General features: G+C 40.0%; 1 protein-coding gene across 8 annotated transcripts in view; it reads left to right on the top strand.

Annotated features, from left to right (window-relative positions):
• Window positions 1-18,414, top strand: part of MPDZ (multiple PDZ domain crumbs cell polarity complex component) — a 257,792-nt gene that overhangs the window by 80,571 nt on the left and 158,807 nt on the right. For 7 of the 8 annotated variants that reach the window (XM_040358432.1, XM_040358424.1, XM_040358417.1 and 4 more), the window contains exons 11-18: window positions 825-1,038; window positions 2,500-2,586; window positions 3,395-3,471; window positions 5,911-6,057; window positions 11,807-11,977; window positions 13,355-13,444; window positions 14,550-14,735; window positions 17,111-17,320. In XM_040358432.1, coding sequence (XP_040214366.1) covers window positions 825-1,038; window positions 2,500-2,586; window positions 3,395-3,471; window positions 5,911-6,057; window positions 11,807-11,977; window positions 13,355-13,444; window positions 14,550-14,735; window positions 17,111-17,320 — 1,182 coding nt within the window. The remainder of the gene's footprint in view (window positions 1-824; window positions 1,039-2,499; window positions 2,587-3,394; window positions 3,472-5,910; window positions 6,058-11,806; window positions 11,978-13,354; window positions 13,445-14,549; window positions 14,736-17,110; window positions 17,321-18,414) is intronic. The other variant, XM_040358412.1, reaches the window with a different exon arrangement.

Here is an 18,414-nt window from a genome sequence, read left to right as displayed (position 1 = left end):
GCAGCTGAGAAAGGGACTGGGGAATCTGTGTCCTTAGTCCCTTTCTCTGTCTCAAAGGTGAGATGTCAGGGGTCTGTTATGACCCCTAACATCTCACCAAAGCCCCCCAACAGGGCTAAGAAAAAAAATGGCAATAAATAATAAAAATAATTAATTGTAAAAAATTATACGTATTAAAATAAAAAACACACTGACACATCCAACCCCCCCCCCCCCCTCAAGAAAGCGTTGTAAAAAAAAAAAATGTGAAAAATTAAAATTGTAAAATAAAAAAAAATACTGACACATGACTTAAAAAAAAAAAAGTATCGGTAATCGGTATCGTCAAGTACTTGTACTCGGTCTTAAAAAAGTGGTATCGGGACAACCCTAATATATTGCATTGCATCACATTCAGGAAAAATAATCTATGTAAAAAAAATCACCGATAATGGCTCATTTACATTAATGCGATGAAGTAACATATTGAGGACATGTTTCATGAACCAAAAAGCAAGTAGACACAGCAGTTGAACTTCACGTTAGCATGGTCAAATCAAGGAAGAGTGCATTCTGGCCATTCCCTCTAAGTAACTATACTTCTCTCATGCTTACTCTATGAACATCTCCATAATCCTTGTGCCTTTTTGCAGTATGTTGCCCAACACTTTCATCTAAGCAAGTAATATTACCACAGGGTTAGGTTCACAACCTTACATTTAAAAAAAAGATATCATTTAATTACCCTTGTTGTTCTGTTGCGATTCTTCGGTAATATTTGACTATTCTGCTGCATTTTAATAATAATTAATTAAATAATTTCTTACTGTATTTAATTTATTTAGGTTGATGGGACTAATCTTCAGGGTTACACCAACCAGCAAGCAGTGGAAGTGTTACGTCACACAGGACAAACTGTCCATCTGACGTTAATAAGGAGAGGTCAAAAACAGGAAGTTATTCCTCATTCAACAGAGGAATCTGCAAAAACAACTGACCTAGCTAGGACTGTGCAAAATGAAGAAGATGGTCTTGGTAAACGACAATATGATGCAAATGGTAAATGACAACATTATACTAATCCTGTAACTCATTCTTGTTTTCAGTTCACTGATCTGTCACTGTATTAAACAGATCAGTTGAATTTACGGTGTGTACATTATAACAGTTTTTTTCTAGTTTTTTTGTATTTAAAAAGCCAGTTTCCTTAAGTAGATTTATCTTTTTTTTTTTCTTTTTGCATGTGAAGGCACTGAAGCTCTCACAGACCTGGGGCAAGTATATGCATATGAGGTTTCAGGACACAAGATGCGCATGCACTTGTTCCAGGGCACTTAACCTGGCAATAGACAGTTAATCTGCTTTTTTTGTGTTCAGCCAGTGGGCTGTCAGGTTTTTCCATCCACACAACCAAGGTGGATGGAGGAATGCTCTACCCAGTACATTTTATTTTGACAGAGGAACTCTACTGCAGCCGATTGCAAAGATGAGGATAAGAGCTTATGCAGAGCGGACATGGACACAGCCTGCTCTGCTCTATGGACAGTTGGATGTAAATGGACCGGCTGTCTGTTTACACCCAACTGCCCTCTTATCTTGCCAGATGGAGGGGACTGACTCCCTTTCCTTTTTGTTTTTACTAGATCTGGAGGTAGGGGTGGGTGTAAACGGACTCAAGTCTGTTTAGATTAACTGCTCCATAGAGGGACAGGCAGACACGATCAGACTGCTTGTGTAAAGGGGACCTCAGGCCCCGTACACACGAGAGGATCGATCCGCTGAAATTGATCCGCGGATCGGTTTCAGCGGATAGATCCGCTGGTGTGTACGATCCAGCGGATATTTATCCGCGGATATATTTCGGGCCGACCGATTTCCAGCGGATAAAAATTTCTTAGCATGCTAAGAAATCTATCCGCTGGAATCGGCTCCAGCGGATCGATCCGGTGGTCTGTACAGACTCACCGGATCGATCCGTCCGAACACATCCCTCGCATGTGTCGTAATGATTCGACGCATGCCTGGATATCCTTATATGACAGCGTCGCGCACGTCGCCGCGTCATCATCGCGGCGACGGCGCGACACGTCACCGCGGACGGAATTCCGCGGGGATTTTGATCTCCTGGTTAGTACAACCAGGAGATCAAAATCCGCCAGAGGATTTATCCGCGGATACGGTCCGGAGGACCGTTTCCGCGGATAAATCCTCTCGTGTGTACCCGGCATTAGGCTTGTAGAAACAATACTTGATGTAGGCTGCCAATGCTGACTTCCTTTTAGAGATACTTGGTATACGGCCATAATGTTGATCCACTAACTTTCAGACTTTTTGAGTCACTGTCACAAGTTTTCAAATCAGTAAAGTCAGAAGTTCTTATTTGCAGACCTGTTCCCAGTCAGTGGCGGAAAAAAAAATCCACAAAATTATTCCAACCTCTAGTAAAAAGTTTATGTTCAGATGTGTGTAAAAGCTAGTTAATGTTCATGTCTAAATATTCATCACTTTGTTTTTTTTCAGAAAGCATTATAAAAATTCAGCCACTGTCATCACTGAGCAGTAGCGAGGTTGCACAGCCTGCATCAAAAGGAAAAGACACACAAACAGGTAATGGTTTCCATAGTGTGTTACATTGGCTGTGAGTGGGAAAGACATACTGCAGCAATCTGCCAGTGGAAGAGTAGGCCAGCTGTCCCTCAGATCTTCTCCCCAACTATATTGTGGCATCTGACAGTTTTCATTTATTTAAAGAATGTATTAAAAAAAAAAAAAAAAATGACCTGTGTTTTTTTAGAGCCTTTAAAAAAAATGCATATGCTGCTGTTAATTCTTTGTGATATAAAGTAAAGAACAACAATATGGTTCAAATCCTGCTTTTTTCTCTGCATGCTGTTTTTGAAAAGAGAATGAAGGTAAAAAACTGAGCCCTTTTTTTCAAAAGAACCGCTGGCAGTAATTTCAATGATGACAAAACTGCTGCATTTGCATCATATGGTCGTTTTATGGGATGCAAGAAGAAATGTTTTTAATGATAGTGGGGAGACCTTCATAAACAAAAGTAATTCCTGCTGGAATAGCAATTAGATTGTTTTTTTTTTATTAAAGAGATAGTTAGCAATGTATGATTTTTTTGTGAGTAAAATAAATCACAATTAATTTGCTTCTATGATTTTATCCCCACAGACCTATTACATTTTATCAGATAAATCCTCAATGTGTGTGACTTTCAAATACCCCAAAACATCTCTGTAACATGGCCTTGCTTTAAGAGCCTTAACAGGTCAACATTAGCGTTGACAGATAGTCAGTACTCTTATGTAATGCGAGTGCTGTCTTTTCATGGGCTGGTAGGTGAATTTAGGGATTCCAGAATTGGGTGAAGAATTTAAATTGGCAATTTTCTTTTCTTTTCTAGAAGAATGTCTACCTGTTGATGAAAATGTACTTAAGAATAAGTGGCAAAGAATTATGGGAGAAAATTATGAAGTTGTGGTATGTTTGTTCTTAAATGTAATCTATCACTTTACTATAGTTTAGTGTATGCTTCTAATGGTAACGTTTACCTTGATCTATAGTTTTGCATAGACAAAAGAGAACCCTCTAGGGTGGGACTATAGAGGCACTGAATGAACATCTAATGTATATGTATAAAATTTAATATAGATAAAAACTAATAGGGCATACAGAACATCATGCAAATATGTAAGATAATGGTACAAGGAGTTCATACAACAGATGACATCTAATGCGTTTCAATGAATCTTCTTCAGAGGTGTCAGAAATATGAGGTTACAAAAAGTTTGTCTGAAAGGTAAATGCAGACATAAATACACAGAAATACAGCCGTGTATGTATATATATATATATATATATATATATATATATATATGGTACTTAACCCAATTTTATAGGTTGCATCAATTTGTATGCCGCTGTACTTAAAACCAAGAAGGAAGGCTCACCGAAATGCACTGGTGGTGTTCTCCTGCTACAAGCCCATCGCAGGCCCCAATAGACCCAAACCCAAGTGTTTGCACTGACAAAAGCTTCCCCAAGAGGGCTGGAGCCAGAGGGTACCGAGATAATCTGAGGTTTGCAGGGGGACACTCAGAGGACAAGGGCCAATCTGAGAGGGTCTTAAGAATATATCATATAAATTGTCCATTGGAGGGTTCTCTTTTGTCTAATCATTAGGGATGATGGCATCCGACCCACTGTAAACCAGAGCTACAACCCCCCTATATGTGGGTAAGGTATTACTGCACTACCAAAGATATAGGGGAGGGAGGGGGAGGGAAAGTCTGGGGGGGGGGGGGGGTTACTGCTACAGCACTGAAGGTATATCAGACCCAAAGTGAAAAAAAGTGAATAAGTAATGCTGCCCTGTAAAAATAAAATAAGGTGGATATACCTAAGGTAAGGAGGAAGTGCTATATCAAGTGTATAATAAACATGTAAAACATAAAAGCATTAATGAATGAAAATAAATATCTCTGCAAATAAATGACATCAAATCCAAGAATGTAATAAATACAAAGTGCTGGGTGCGACTGTAATAAAGCATGCGCTGCTAGCATAAGTCCTCAAAATGGCATGAATATAAACAAGTGATGCATGTGAAACATATGTGAACTGAAACATAGGTGTTCATGCATAAACAGCAAAACAAATTCTGATAAACACAAAGTGCTGGTGCTTGTGCCAGATCATCAATGTGGAAGGTGCTGAAGAAAAGGAAAGGGTTCTGATTTCCTTTGAAATTGATGAGGGTGTCCCCTTACCTTACTGCTGTAAGGTAACAACGTGTATACAATCTGTCTGGGCAGATACAGCAAAGAAGCTCCAGCCGTTTCCCAATATGATGTGTCCCAATAAGGTACAGCCTCTATCTGTCACCAGAATCCCCCTAGGGAGTCACATCTGGTGGTTAATGTGTTTCCCGTCCAAACTTTCTGCACTAGGTATATGTATAGGTATAGGTATAGGTATATGTAAAAAAAACAACCAATTTTTTTTTATTTATGTCCAGTGAACGATTTATCGGTCATTATGTTATGGCACTGTCGTTTGCGCTCACGGCCGAACGTTCGTTTTTCGAAAGATCGTTCGGACAATTTTTCATATAGTGTATGGCTAGCATAAGTAGCTGCGCAGGGTTCTCCCTGAGAATGAAGGGTGGAGAGATGTCAGCCTGTCATTTGCATTGTCTGGAACTGTTGCTGCTGTATCACAACTTGTTGTTGATGAAGGAGAGATTAGCAAGGTCACACAGTGAGTTTCACTGAAGCAAGCCATGCATTAAACAATTTTCTTTCCTGCAACCACAATTGGAACCATAGCCTACCTACACTGGCCTTTTATTTTACGTTGGTTGTTCATGTTGTATTGCGGTGACTATTTGCCAGTGACTTTACAATTGTTTGCTCAGCATTTTCAGTCCACATACAAGCTACATTGTGTTATTAGGTGATGTAATTCATTTTAACCACCAGTATATTTCAGCATAGCGCTATTCTTTTCTGCCCCTTAGCACTGCTTTGGTCCTGTGCATGCACAATGCAATACTCTGTGTCCACAATTTATTAATGTTTTATTTTATTTATGTGTTCCAAAACACCTGTGTGTATATATGCAGTTTATATCACTTTAAAATTGTATTTTAGAAAAATATAGCATATAATATTATGTCAACATTATTTTTTATTATTTTTTTTTTTACCTCTGCTATATTTTTGTTCTCTGTTATCTCTTCATTCCAAGGATGACAGTTGGAATACGTTAAGACGTGTTCTCAAAACATAGCACAGCCTATAAAGTTGTCATGGAAACATGAACCCCTACATATATTCAATCTAGTTATTACAGCTTTTACTGATACCTGTTCTTAATAAAGTTAGATAATTCTGTGCATTGCTTTTTTTTTTCCTTAAGGTTGCACAGGTTAGCAAGTTTAGTGAAAGCAGTGGATTGGGGATAAGTCTGGAAGTTTCTGAAGGCCATCATTTCCTGAGATCTATATTACCCGAAGGACCAGTTGGTCGAAGCGGAAAACTTTACAGCGGGGATGAATTGCTGGAAGTAAGATCTACTTGAATTAGCAATACACATATACAAATAGTTACAAACAGCTAAGGCTGCATTCACACCTGAGTGTTTTGTAGCCTGAAGCTATAAAACGCTAGAGGGGAAAAAATACATTATTCTCAATGGAGATGGTTCACATCTCCACTCCAAAACGCCTGAAGCCGAACGCCTGAAGCTCAAACAAGTTCGAGCTGATTTGGGCGTTTTTGAACGTTTGTATTCCCATAGAAACTGATGCAAACGCTCGATTTAAGCGTCTAGCGCGACAACGAGCGTTTCTACGGGCGTTTTGTCGCTTTAATCTGTTCTGTGAAATAGAACATTCACCCAGGAAGAAGATAACAAAAATCTACAAACATAGCAACAAGTGATGAAAGAGATGATCATTTTTCCTATTGGCTAAAATAAAAAAAAAACAACGAAGTTCAAAAACGCTATATGCAAACGCGCGAATACGTGTGAATACGCACGACAAAACTTGCGACAAACGACCAAAAACGCTACGCTCAGGTGTGAATGCGGCCTTAATGTGTATACCAGTGTTTGTAGTTTGTAGTCATGATTTAGTGCAGAAATACAGTATTATCTGACATATGACCTTAGTTTTCCCCTGCGGGTACAACTGGAACTGTACCTCTCTTATTTTGCAGCAATGGCAATCTGTGGAGTGCAATTTTAGCTGAAGGGACAAACTAATCTGGTCACATATACTACAATCTAATACAGTATGTTTTACATTTACCAACAACTACGTATAACAAGTCTCAACTTTTCCGCATTGTAATTGAAACAACTGTTTCAACAGGTCCATGCACTGCATAGATTTGATAAAAAGAACTTGTGCTATCAGACCTTAAAGTGTGACCAGATTTTGTCTCATCAGGCAACATACACAAACAAAGGACAAGAGTCCCTATGTTGCTAGCAAAATAAATGTGCTTCCAATGTGCTACACAAAATGGTCTGATCTACAGATATACTTTCATTTAACACAGAAATAATTTAAATCTAGGGATGTAGAATAACTGAAGTTTGTTGCTTTTGTTGGTGAACAAAAAAGTCCTTTAGCATGTTTGCTGTTTTGTTTCTTTTACAGGGGAACATAACATTTAGTGGCTGCGAATTTAGTATTAAAGAGGAAGGTTAGAAAAAAATGATCTACAATGTTGGAGGTATCACTTACGTGTAATGAAACATTACCCACAACATGCAGGCAGCTGGATCCCAGAGAAATCCTCACTTCGCTGTCCTCTTCCTGGCTTTGAACTTCCGATGCTCCAATGAATAACCGCTTTGGATCTTCCGGAAAAATAGCAGTAAAGATAGTCAAATGATGATCTGTCCCTTCTTCCTTCTGAGTTGAGAAAAGTTCTCTCATTGCTTTAACTGTCTGTTAGGCCCCGTACACACGAGAGGATCCATCCGCTGGAATTGATCCGCGGACCGGCTCCAGCGGATAGATCCCCTGGTGTGTACAATCCAGCGGATCTGTTTCCGCGGATTTTTATCCCCTGGGATGGATTTCAAGCGGATAAAAATTTGAAGACATGCTTTCAAATCTATCCGCTTGAATCCATCCCAACGGATTGATCCGCTGGTCTGTACAGACTCACCGGATCAATCCGTCTGAATGAATCCCCCGCATGCGTCGTAATGATTCGACGCATGCGTGGAATTCCTTATATGACAGCATCGCGCACGTCGCCACGTCATCATCGCGGCGACGGCGCGACACGTCATCGCGATGGGATTTCGGCGCGGATTTCGATCCGATGGTGAGTACACTCCATCGGATCAAAATCCTCGCAAATCCTCGAGAGGATTTATCCGCGGAAACGGTCCGGTGGACCATATCCGCGGATAAATCCTCTCGTGAGTACGGGGCCTAACACAATCTGTGAACAAGGAAGAGAATATTCCCAGATACTGTATCAGGCACTGTAATCAAATAACTTTTCCCAATGGACGAGAAGGAAAGATGGGATGTGTCCCCTTTTGGCTCATCTTTACTGCTGCTCTCTTTGAAGACTCAAAGCTGTTAACCATTGCAGCGCCAGAAGTTCAGAGAAAGGAAGGGGACAGATATCTTTGCTTTGAAGATTTCTCCAGGATCCAGCTACCCACGCAACTTGGGGCATACATCATTACAGGTAAGTGATGTGGCTAAAGCTGTGGGAATTTTAAAGTAAATGTTATACTTAAAGTGGAGGTCCCGCGAAAAAAATTAAATAAAAAGCCAGCAGCTACAAATACTGCAGCTGCTGACTTATAATAAATACAGTAATGGCGCATGCTGACACATACAATAAAACTCTGATCCACCAAATGTTCTTTGAGCTATGATAGCTCTGTGAGAGATGGCAGTCTTTGGGTCTGGGCAGCCTTGCAGGGGGAGCCGAAGCCGGACCCCAAAGCATGTAACAAGAGAAAAACAGCAGGCGCCACTTAGAAAAGACGGTACACTTTAATATTAAAATAGTACTAAAGCACTCACATATTGGTAACTGTATGTAGGCATAAGTGGAAGTCCAAATGACAGTCAGTCCTCAGCTCGTGTGGGGGGGGGGGGGTCCCTGCAGCATCTCCAGCTGCAGGGACCCCCCCCCACACACGAGCTGAGGACTGACTGTCATTTGGACTTCCACTTATGCCTACATACAGTAACCAACATGTGAGTGCTTGAGTACTATTTTAATATTAAAGTGTACAGTTTTTTCTAAGTGGCGCCTGCTCTTTGTTTTTCTTTTGTTACTGACTTTTAATAAATGGACACTTACCTGTCCAGTGCGCCCGCGATGTCGGCAGCAGAAGACGAGCAATCACTCGTCTCTCTGCTGCCCCCGCCGCCACATCCTCAGTGAGGGAATCAGGAAGTGAAGCCCGGTTCCCTACTGCGCATGTGCGAGTAGCACAGCGCTTTCCCTGTGGTCCTTGCTGTCTCCTGGGACCGGTGTGTTTCCCAGAAGGCAGTGGGGGGGAGTGGAGTGACTGAAGTGGGTGCAAATACCTGTATTATACAGGTATCTGCACCCCCCTCCCCCTGAAAGGTGCCAAATGTGACACCCTGGGGTTCCCGAAAAGAGGAAGTTCCTTTTTTGGGTGGAACTCCTCTTTAATATAGTGGTGTTAGTCAAGGTTTCATATTAGACTTTGTGAGTATTAATGCATCTTGGGTCTGAAGTACAGTGGGGATCGAAAGTTTGGGCACCCCAGGTAAAAAAAATTATTAATGTGCATAACGAAGCCAAGGAAAGATGGAAAAATCTCCAAAAGGCATCAAATTACAGATTAGACATTCTTATAATATGTCAAAAAAGTTAGATTTTGTTTCCATCATTTACACTTTAAAAATGCCAGAAAACAAAAAAATGGTGTCTGCAAAAGTTTGTGCACCCTGCAGAGTTAATATCTTGTACTGCCCCCTTTGGGAAGTATCACAGCTTATAAACCCTTCTTGTAGCCAGCCAAGAGTCTTTCAATTCTTGTTTGAGGTATCTTTGCCCATTCTTTCTTTCAAAAGTCTTCCAGTTCTTTGAGATTTCTGGGCTGTCTGTCACACACTGCTCTTTTAAGGTCTATCCATAGATTTTCAATTATGTTGAGGTCAGGAGATTGTGAAGGCCATGGCAAAACCTTCAGTTTACGCCTCTTGATGTAATCCCCCGTGGATTTTGAGGTGTGTTTAGCATCATTATCCATTTGTAAAAGCCATCCTCTCTTTAACTTCAGCTTTTTTCTCCTCCGCTTTTTCATGTCCTCAGCAAGGCAGCTTATACCTTCCTACTGGAAGTCGACCACCATTCCTCCCCTATCACATTGGGTCTCCATTATGAATGACACTATGAGAATGGAGGAGATGTTGGCTCTCGACACCGATACCTACGATAACTATAAGCAGCTATGGCTCACCTGGCTCCACCACTCTTCCTCTGATACCTTAGCTAGCATGTTGTCACCTTTGACGTGATCGTCCCCATTTCCTTCTACCCTGGGTCGGGTTGGATTCCCGTTCCTGGGTCTCTCCTCTTGCGCATACCCTATTTTACCTTTCCCATCTGTCTAGTCAGCATCCCACGCTCCTCTTCTATGCTCCCCTTCTAATCCCCTCTAACCTGTTTCTCTTTCTCCTCCCTTTTCTCCACTTTTTCTCTATTCCCCCCCCCCCCCCTATTTTTTTTCGCCTTTCACCATTCTTGTCTCCTGTTCCCTTGTCTTTTACTCTATTTTTTTTATTTTTTTTTACTTTTTGCTCTGTTTATCATTTTTTCTACTTTGCTTTGCCTTTCTTTTGATTTTATTATTTCACTGTCATAGATTACAGTTGCAGTCCTGCCACACGGAAGAGCCCCTATTGTTTGCACATGCTTATTGTTATCAGTTACGGTTGTAGTGGCTCATACTGTCATGTTTCATGGTAAGAGTTCCGCTGTGGGCGATAGCCATTTGGCTGACTCTTCCCCCGACAATATTTGTGACTGTGTGCGGATTGTAACATTTTATGTTGATTTCTCTTTTTTCTGTTTGTATTGTTAAAATACTAATAAATATATTTTCAACTCTAACTTCAGCTTTTTCACAGATGGCATCAAGTTACCATCCAAAATTTGCTGAAATTTTATTGAATCCATTTTTCCTTCTACTCGTGAAATGTTCCCTGTGCCACTGGCTGCAATACAACCCCAAAGCATGATTGATCCACCCCAATGCTTAACAGTTGGACAGAGGTTATTTTCATTAAATTCTGTGCCTTTTCTTCTCCAAACATACCTTTGCTCATTCCGGCCAAAAAGTTATATTTTAACCTCATCGGTCCACAGAACTTGTTTCCAAAATGCATCAGGCTTGTCTATATGTTCATTTGCAAAGTTCAAACGCTGATTTTTGTCGTGAGCAAGTAGAAGAGGTTTTCTTCTGATGACTCTTCCATGAAGACCATATTTGTACAAGTATCTCTTTATAGTGGAATAGTGAACCACAACTCCAGTGTCTGCCAGATCTTTCTGGAGGGATCGTGCAGTCAAACGTGGGTTTTGAATTGCTTTTTCTCACAATCCTGCAAGCTGTTCTGTCTGATATTTTTCTTGGTCTTCCAGATCTTGCTTTAACTTCCACTGTTCCTGATGACTGCCATTTCCTAATTACATTCCGAACAGAGGATATTGACATCTGAAAATGCTTTGCTATCTTCTTATAGCTTTCTCCAGCTTTGTGAGCGTCAACTATTTTCATTTTCAGTTTTCTAGACAACTGTTTAGAAGAACCCATGGCGCTGATTGTTGGGGCGAGGTCAGATGAGTCTGGGCATTTAAAACCTTTGAGATTGACATCACCTGGTCTTCCCAGACGATGATTGAGAACAATCTATGACACTGGCAGGTCTCAGCTTTGCAAAGGGGGCAGTGCATGCTATAAATCCTGCAGGGTGCCCAAACTTTTGCAGACGCCATTTTTTTGTTTTCTTTAATTTTGAAAGTGTAAATGATGGAAATAAAATCTAACTTTTTTGACATATTATAAGAATGTCTAATCTGTAATTTGATGCCTTTTGGAGATTTTCCATCTTTCCTTGGCTTCGTTATGCACATTAATACAAATTTTTACCTGGGGTGCCCAAACTTTCGATCCCCACTGTAGGTCTTCAGATTTGCGTTAAAGTGGAACAATTCTTTAATTTCCTGTCCCAAGTTGCTTTGTGTACTCTGCATTTATATTAATGTAAGGTTGTCTATTTAACTTCTTTAAGGTAAATGAGGTCTCGCTACTTGGTCAGAGTCATAAAGATGTGGTAAATATCTTGAAGGAGCTGCCGATTGATGTAACTATGGTGTGCTGTCGGCCAGTCCAGCAGCTTAATAGCCCCTGTAATGATGATGAACAGTGCATTTCAGAGAATGACATCCAGCTGATTGAAAAGGTATTTATTAAATTACTTTCAGAATATTTCTAATATATTATGCATTGAAATATCTCTTAATTAAAGGGGTGTAAAGGTAAAAAAAAAATTCCTAAATAGCTTCCTTTACCTAAGTGCAGTCCTCCTTCAGTAGAAAAATGCAAACCTGCTGTATTTTTACATACTGCACTGCACAATACATCACACCAACATTGTAGTGTAAATGGGGCAAATAGAAAACAAATGTCTTGTATGTGCCCTAGCAGTGAATTGCATTTATCCAGTGTGGACCAATGCAGATCTACTGCAAAAGTCTGGCATGTTGGTTACTGATGCTGTATTCAGCCATTGTGATCTCTCCATTTGGAAATCCTGGTTGCCCAACTGTTTACTAAAACTGAAGCAATTAGAATCTAGTGAGGCTGTGCATAGTAGCCAATTAGCTTCTTCATCTTGTTCAATATATTTGACAAGAAAACCTGGAAGCTAATTGGTTTCTATGCAGAACAGCACTGGATTTTGCACGTTCCATTTTTAGCGTATCCCTCCCACTGACTTGGAACAAGTATGCAGTTCACAGATTGCAACCTGGTTTGGTCTGGTTTGACTGGCTGCATGCTGAGTACCACATCTGTGACTTAGAAAATATTGAGGCAAGACAGAACCAGCCAACCAACATTTTCTGCAACTGCCGTCTCTATATATATATATATATATATATATATATATATATATATATATATATATATATATATATATATATATATATATATGTACATGTTTTCTTTAGGGCATAATTTTATAGTCTTTGAGTACTGTTGTTCATCAGGAAGAACAGGACTGGATTTAGCACACAAAGGCAGAATTGTAAGATTGGATATGTTTGTAGCATTCTATTTTTAGAGTGGGTACAGAGTGCTTGGTAACCATTTTGTTAGGGCTATAAAAGGTTAGTGAAATGTAGCCATAGGGGCTGATACAAAGCTTCATGGTAAAGGATGGAATTGGCAGGAGTAAGCGTTGACATTATTTTTGCAGTTAGTTGTGGGGAAAATTATACTGAATTAGTAATTATCTTTGCGAAGAATGTACAAAGTAAACAAAATGATGCTAAAAGTGGTAGTAATGCTAGAGCTTCTGGCAACTATGGTTCTGCTATTTGACAGCTGAATCCAAAAACCACTACTGTTTTATTACATTAGTCCTTACCCGGGTACAGCTCCCTCTGAGAAACTGCAAGGACAAAGTATTGGGAATATAAGAATGTTCTGAGCAGGAGGAAAGCAACAAGGTGTAAAAGAAATGAGTCCATTTCAAGCTTAAAGTGACCCCACAGAAAAAATCCTTATTTGTCGTATGGTATGTGAATCTTCGTTTATTTTTTACTATTATTTACAGGATGACAGTTTCTCCAGTAATCACTTATCAGACCTCTGGAAAGTGCAAGATGATATTCCCGATATTCCCAGTAATGGTACAGAATCTCAGGTAATATATATATATGTTTTCTGTACTTTCCTTATGTGTTTTAATTGGGATAACACACATGTTTCCCAAGCCGTTCAAAATCAGACAGAAATTGATGATGTGTAAAGTATGGCAGCCCATACTTTCCAATCAAAAATGTACTTGTAAAACAAAGTGACAAAAGTAAGTTAAACTTAAAAAAATGAAGTTATATGATGTGTGGCAGGTTATGCTTTTTATGAATGTTTTCCCTTTTAGCATGCACACCTGGACCTCCATAATGTGCAAGTTTATGCCCCCTGTATGGAGGGGAGAAACAGGGCGACAACTCCAATTACTATTCTGTCTCAAAGGTGGAAAAATCATCCCAGGTGTATGCTGGAGAAGCTTCCAGTACAGTTTTTGTTTACAGATTGTTCTTGCCTTTCTATTAGGAAAACTCAGTGCTTCCTTTTCCCCTGATAGATGCCTCTGTCCAGCATATTCATATACCGTATAATATAGGTCAATACTACCGACGGCACTCTGTTCCATTCAAGCTCGCGTCATAACTTGCTTCTGAGCATGCGCGGGTTTAGCCCACACACGATCATTTTTTATGACACAAAAAACGACGTTTTGAAAAATTACATAAAAAATGTAAGCATGTTCGAATTTTTTTTTTGTCGTTTTTCAGAAGACATAAAACGACGTTTTGCCCACACACGATCATTTTAAATGACGTTTTTCAAAATTTCGTTTTTTTTTCATCACAAAAAACGACCGTGTGTACGCGGCATTAGCCTTTAGGACATTTAGAATTTTGGGATAGTAAAGCTAAAGCCAATTTTAGATCATTACACATATTAGTTTGAAATGTATTCCTTACTTGCACATGCAAATATGAGAGAAGAGACTGACTTAAAGATACATTGTAATGCAAACAAAGCTTATGTCCAGACAAAGGTCTTGGGTATGAAAATTTCTGGTAAGATTATAATAATGTAAATTCAATGTGGTTTCTGATTTGTGTAGCCTCAGAAACAGAAATGGTTTAATGACGGATATTCTCGTCTTATTATTTGATGCCATTGTTAGGCAGCAAGTTGTTCTGCATGTTCTAAAACAATAAACTTTCTGATTTTAGCATCATATTGATTTTGGCACTATTGGCTCCTCTGAGACCGATGACTTGAACATGGAAGCAGGTGATGATAGCCCAAGCATGGAAGATACACAAGGATCACCACTGGCAATGTGGGAAACTGATATCCAAACCATTGGACTGGAAAAAGGAATCCTTGGCCTTGGTTTCAGTATTTTAGATTATCAGGTATGTTTTGTTTTTGATGTTGCATCGTAGACCTCAAACTGTTCATTGATTTGTTCTGTAAGGTTGTTTACAATTAGTTTTTTTTTACTAGGAGAAAATGGGCATCAAGGAATATATGAAAGCATTTCTACAAAATAAAGATCATTTGGACTTTATAATATATTGCTTTGGGCTTACGCATTATTTAATTCTGTTTGTTTAAATCCTGCTTTTCAAATGATGTTATTTTTCTTGCATATCACATAATTTATGCTGATATTTATTGACTTAGGGCAGGAGAAATCCCAGGAGACATATAGCCATTGTGACGTAAAACGCTGCAGCTGGTGACAGGCTTTTCTGTGCTTTATTTTTGTCAAAGAAAAGTGTGTTCTTTGACTCGTTAGAAGCCTGCTTGGCTTCTAAACTGGATTGTATTGACTGTATCTTAATGTCCTTTGTAGCTCTCAACAAAAAATTATTAATTATTGTGCTTTATATAAAATGATAATTTACCATATTTTCTTCCTTAAGACAACTCTGTGGCCAAAGAAAAAGAAAATCTGCTTTTAGGTATAAAGTTAAGGCACCTAGAGCAGTTTCCAAAACTCTACCACTGTGGCTGAATCCTGGGCCCTTCTGACATGCAAAGCCAGGCTCCTCCAGGCAGCATTGAAGCTTGCCTGCTCTCTCCTGTCTGCTGCACTTTCATATTGCCCATTTAGGCAGCCCATTGTAGTCATGGCCCAATAGAAATGTGTGGGGGTCTGAATCGAGTTCCATTCTCAGAAAGTACCAGGAAGCGTTAGAGCTTTGCTAATCCAAATAGATCATGATTTGGCTGTAGCAGCAGGGCTATGAGGCTGCTGTATGTACAGGCACTTTGACAGCAGTTGTAGTTGACAGAGGGATATTAAAGTAGAACTAAATGCAAAACCAGAAGAGCCACAGCTCTCCTGCACAGCGCTGGATTGCGATGGGTTTCAGGTTAGTATAAGGGGGTTTAGGGGGCTAGTCTGTGACACAGAATGTTTTTTTACCTTAATGCATAGAATGCATTGAGATAAAAAAAAAATTAGGTTTTTAGAACCACTTTTGGGATAACATGATCAACACGTAAATATTCCTTGGGGTTAGCCTGTTTGCATATATAACCCCATCCTTGTCCACAGTTTTCTTGAAATTAACCGTGGTTACTAGTAGGGTTGCACCCATACTGATACTAGTATCTGTGCCGACACCGAGCATTTGCACGAGTACTCATGTGAATACTCTGATACCTGGTAGGAGGCCAGTACACCCCGCGTCCTCAGTGTGGCAGGGGGGGGTTAGCCTCACAGATGATCATAGCAGCAGTGGGGCAGTTACAAGCACCGATCTCCCTGTATAGTTTTTCTTCTCCTTTTCTCCCTCCTGTGGCTGTCAGGGAGATTGTGGTGCTTGTAATTGCCCCTAATGCCGCACCGTTCATCTCCGATTGTCCCCTGTATCCTCGGCTCCCCCAATCCTCCTCTGGTCCCCCCTTATCCTGGATCTGTCAGAATGGAGAGCAGAGGAAGGAGTCAATGATCACTGACTCTGTCCATTCATTAACTGAGCATCGTAAACTGTGTTTACGATGCTTCAGTTTATGAATGAACAGGAGACTCTGTCTCCTGTCTATTCATTTCCAGTGCAGCTGAGGCTGCTGAGAAAGGGACTGTGAAATCCGTGTCTTCAGTTAATTTCCCTGTCTCAAAGGGGAGATGTTAAGGGCTTGTTTAGACCCCTGATATCTCACCAAAGCCCCCCAACAGGGTTGATAAAAAATAATAAAATAGGATTTTTTTGATAAATATTTCAAAGGGGAATTGTAAAAATAAAAAAATAATAAAATAACCCCCCCCCCCCAAGAAAAAAGAAAAAAAGAACGGTAAAAAAAGTAAAAAAAATAAATAGGAAGAAATTAAATTGTAAAAAAACTACTGACACAGTCCATGCTTAATCAGTGCTGCATATTAGTGCCACTGTCAGAGGACATAAAAAAAAAGAATCAGTATCGGCGAGTACTTTTTTGAAAAAGTGGTATCGGTGCAATCCTAGTTACTAGTACTTCCCTTACTGTGCTGAAGAAGTCCAGGAGGCTAAAGCAATATTGTCAAATGATGGATGTAAAGGCTGTGTGGTTGAAATAAAACCTAGTAAGCATTCACTTGCCATGTGCTGTTTTATGGGCACAAATAGTGATTATTTAAATGTGTTACGCTGAAGTAAAGTAACCATGTTCTTGTTTGTGGGTGTGATGCTAAGACTTTACAAATGCTTTAACTTTTCTTTTGTTTGTGTATTTCTTATTTTTCTTCTTTCCTCTCCACCTATTATGTTTAATCAGTCCTCACTTTAATGTGTTTCTTTAGGATCCTATTGATCCAGCAAGCACAGTCATAGTAATTCGCTCCCTGGTCCCTGAAGGGGTTGCAGAACAAGATGGCCGACTTTTGCCTGGGGATCGCTTGATGTTTGTCAACGAGATCGATTTGGAGCATGCCAGTTTAGAAGAAGCTGTTCAGGCACTTAAAGGTGCACCTGCAGGAAACGTTAGCATCGGAGTTGCAAAACCTTTGCCTGTAAGAATATTTTTTAATGCTATTTACGCACCTAATATGCACCATTTTTTTTTGTATAACTTAAACATCCACTACAACTGTGTGCAAGCTTTTTTTGTTAAACACTGGCAATTACCATATCACTATCCAGATTATCTTTTTTTTTTTTTATCTGATTGGATAGTGCCATATACTTGTTTGCATAACTTATTTCTCATACAGTACAGAACACAGGCTTCTTTTTTAATAGTAAGCTTGGGTTATATGCTTCACCTTCAGGCGTGGGCACTGGCAAAAAAAGCAATTCTCTCTCTTTTTTTTTTTTATAATAGTGTTAGTTGATGGACAAATTCTGAGAGCAAATTTCTGGCTTATGATTCGAATTATATTGGAATGTCAAAGACTTTGTCTGGTTCTTCACATGGAGAAACCCCCTTTTTTCCCTTGCTGCATCAACGCCACTGCAGCAAAGGGATTGCAGATTCCGCATGTGCTTCTGTTTGATGTTAGAACCATTGTCAGGGGTCACCAGTATGGGTTCCCTTTCCAAAATTAGGAAACCTAATAGGCCCTTTCCGGTTCGCCTCTTTAGTAAAGCATGTGTTGTAAAAGGATGGGCTGGGGCCCAGACAAAATGTATAAGCCCCCAAGAGGTCTGAGCAGCAGTACCCAGTGGAGAAGGTCTACCACAAAAAGTGGAACATTTCTGTGATGGATCTGGCTATTTTCTGCCTCAACAAATTCCTTACAGTGCCAGTTGAGATTTCCCAGTCTATAGAAACCTGATGGACAAGAGGTTAAGAGGGCCTTCTTAAAGCCTATTTTGCTCTATATTTTGCTCCTGGATTGGTCGCCCCTTGGCAGCACCTTGGGGAAACATGCCCAGACCCCACCTCATGGAAAATGCAGGGCCAGCCTGTAACATTACCTCTGCCCCTGGACTCTGCGATTGATACTCACACTCAGTTCAGTAGTACAATGTGGCATAGTTAGGTGCAGAGTGCTCTACAAATCCAGAGCAGTGGTGATCAGAATTATAGTAGTTCCAGTCCCTGAAGACCTTCTCCATGAACCACCAGTCTTCTCCACCTAGTGGTCTTTCCACTAGGAAGGTG

This window comes from Rana temporaria, chromosome 1 (genome assembly GCF_905171775.1).
Source record: "Rana temporaria chromosome 1, aRanTem1.1, whole genome shotgun sequence".
Taxonomy (NCBI): domain Eukaryota; kingdom Metazoa; phylum Chordata; class Amphibia; order Anura; family Ranidae; genus Rana; species Rana temporaria.
Note: the sequence above shows the minus strand (reverse complement) of the source record. Positions and strands in the feature narration are given on the sequence as shown.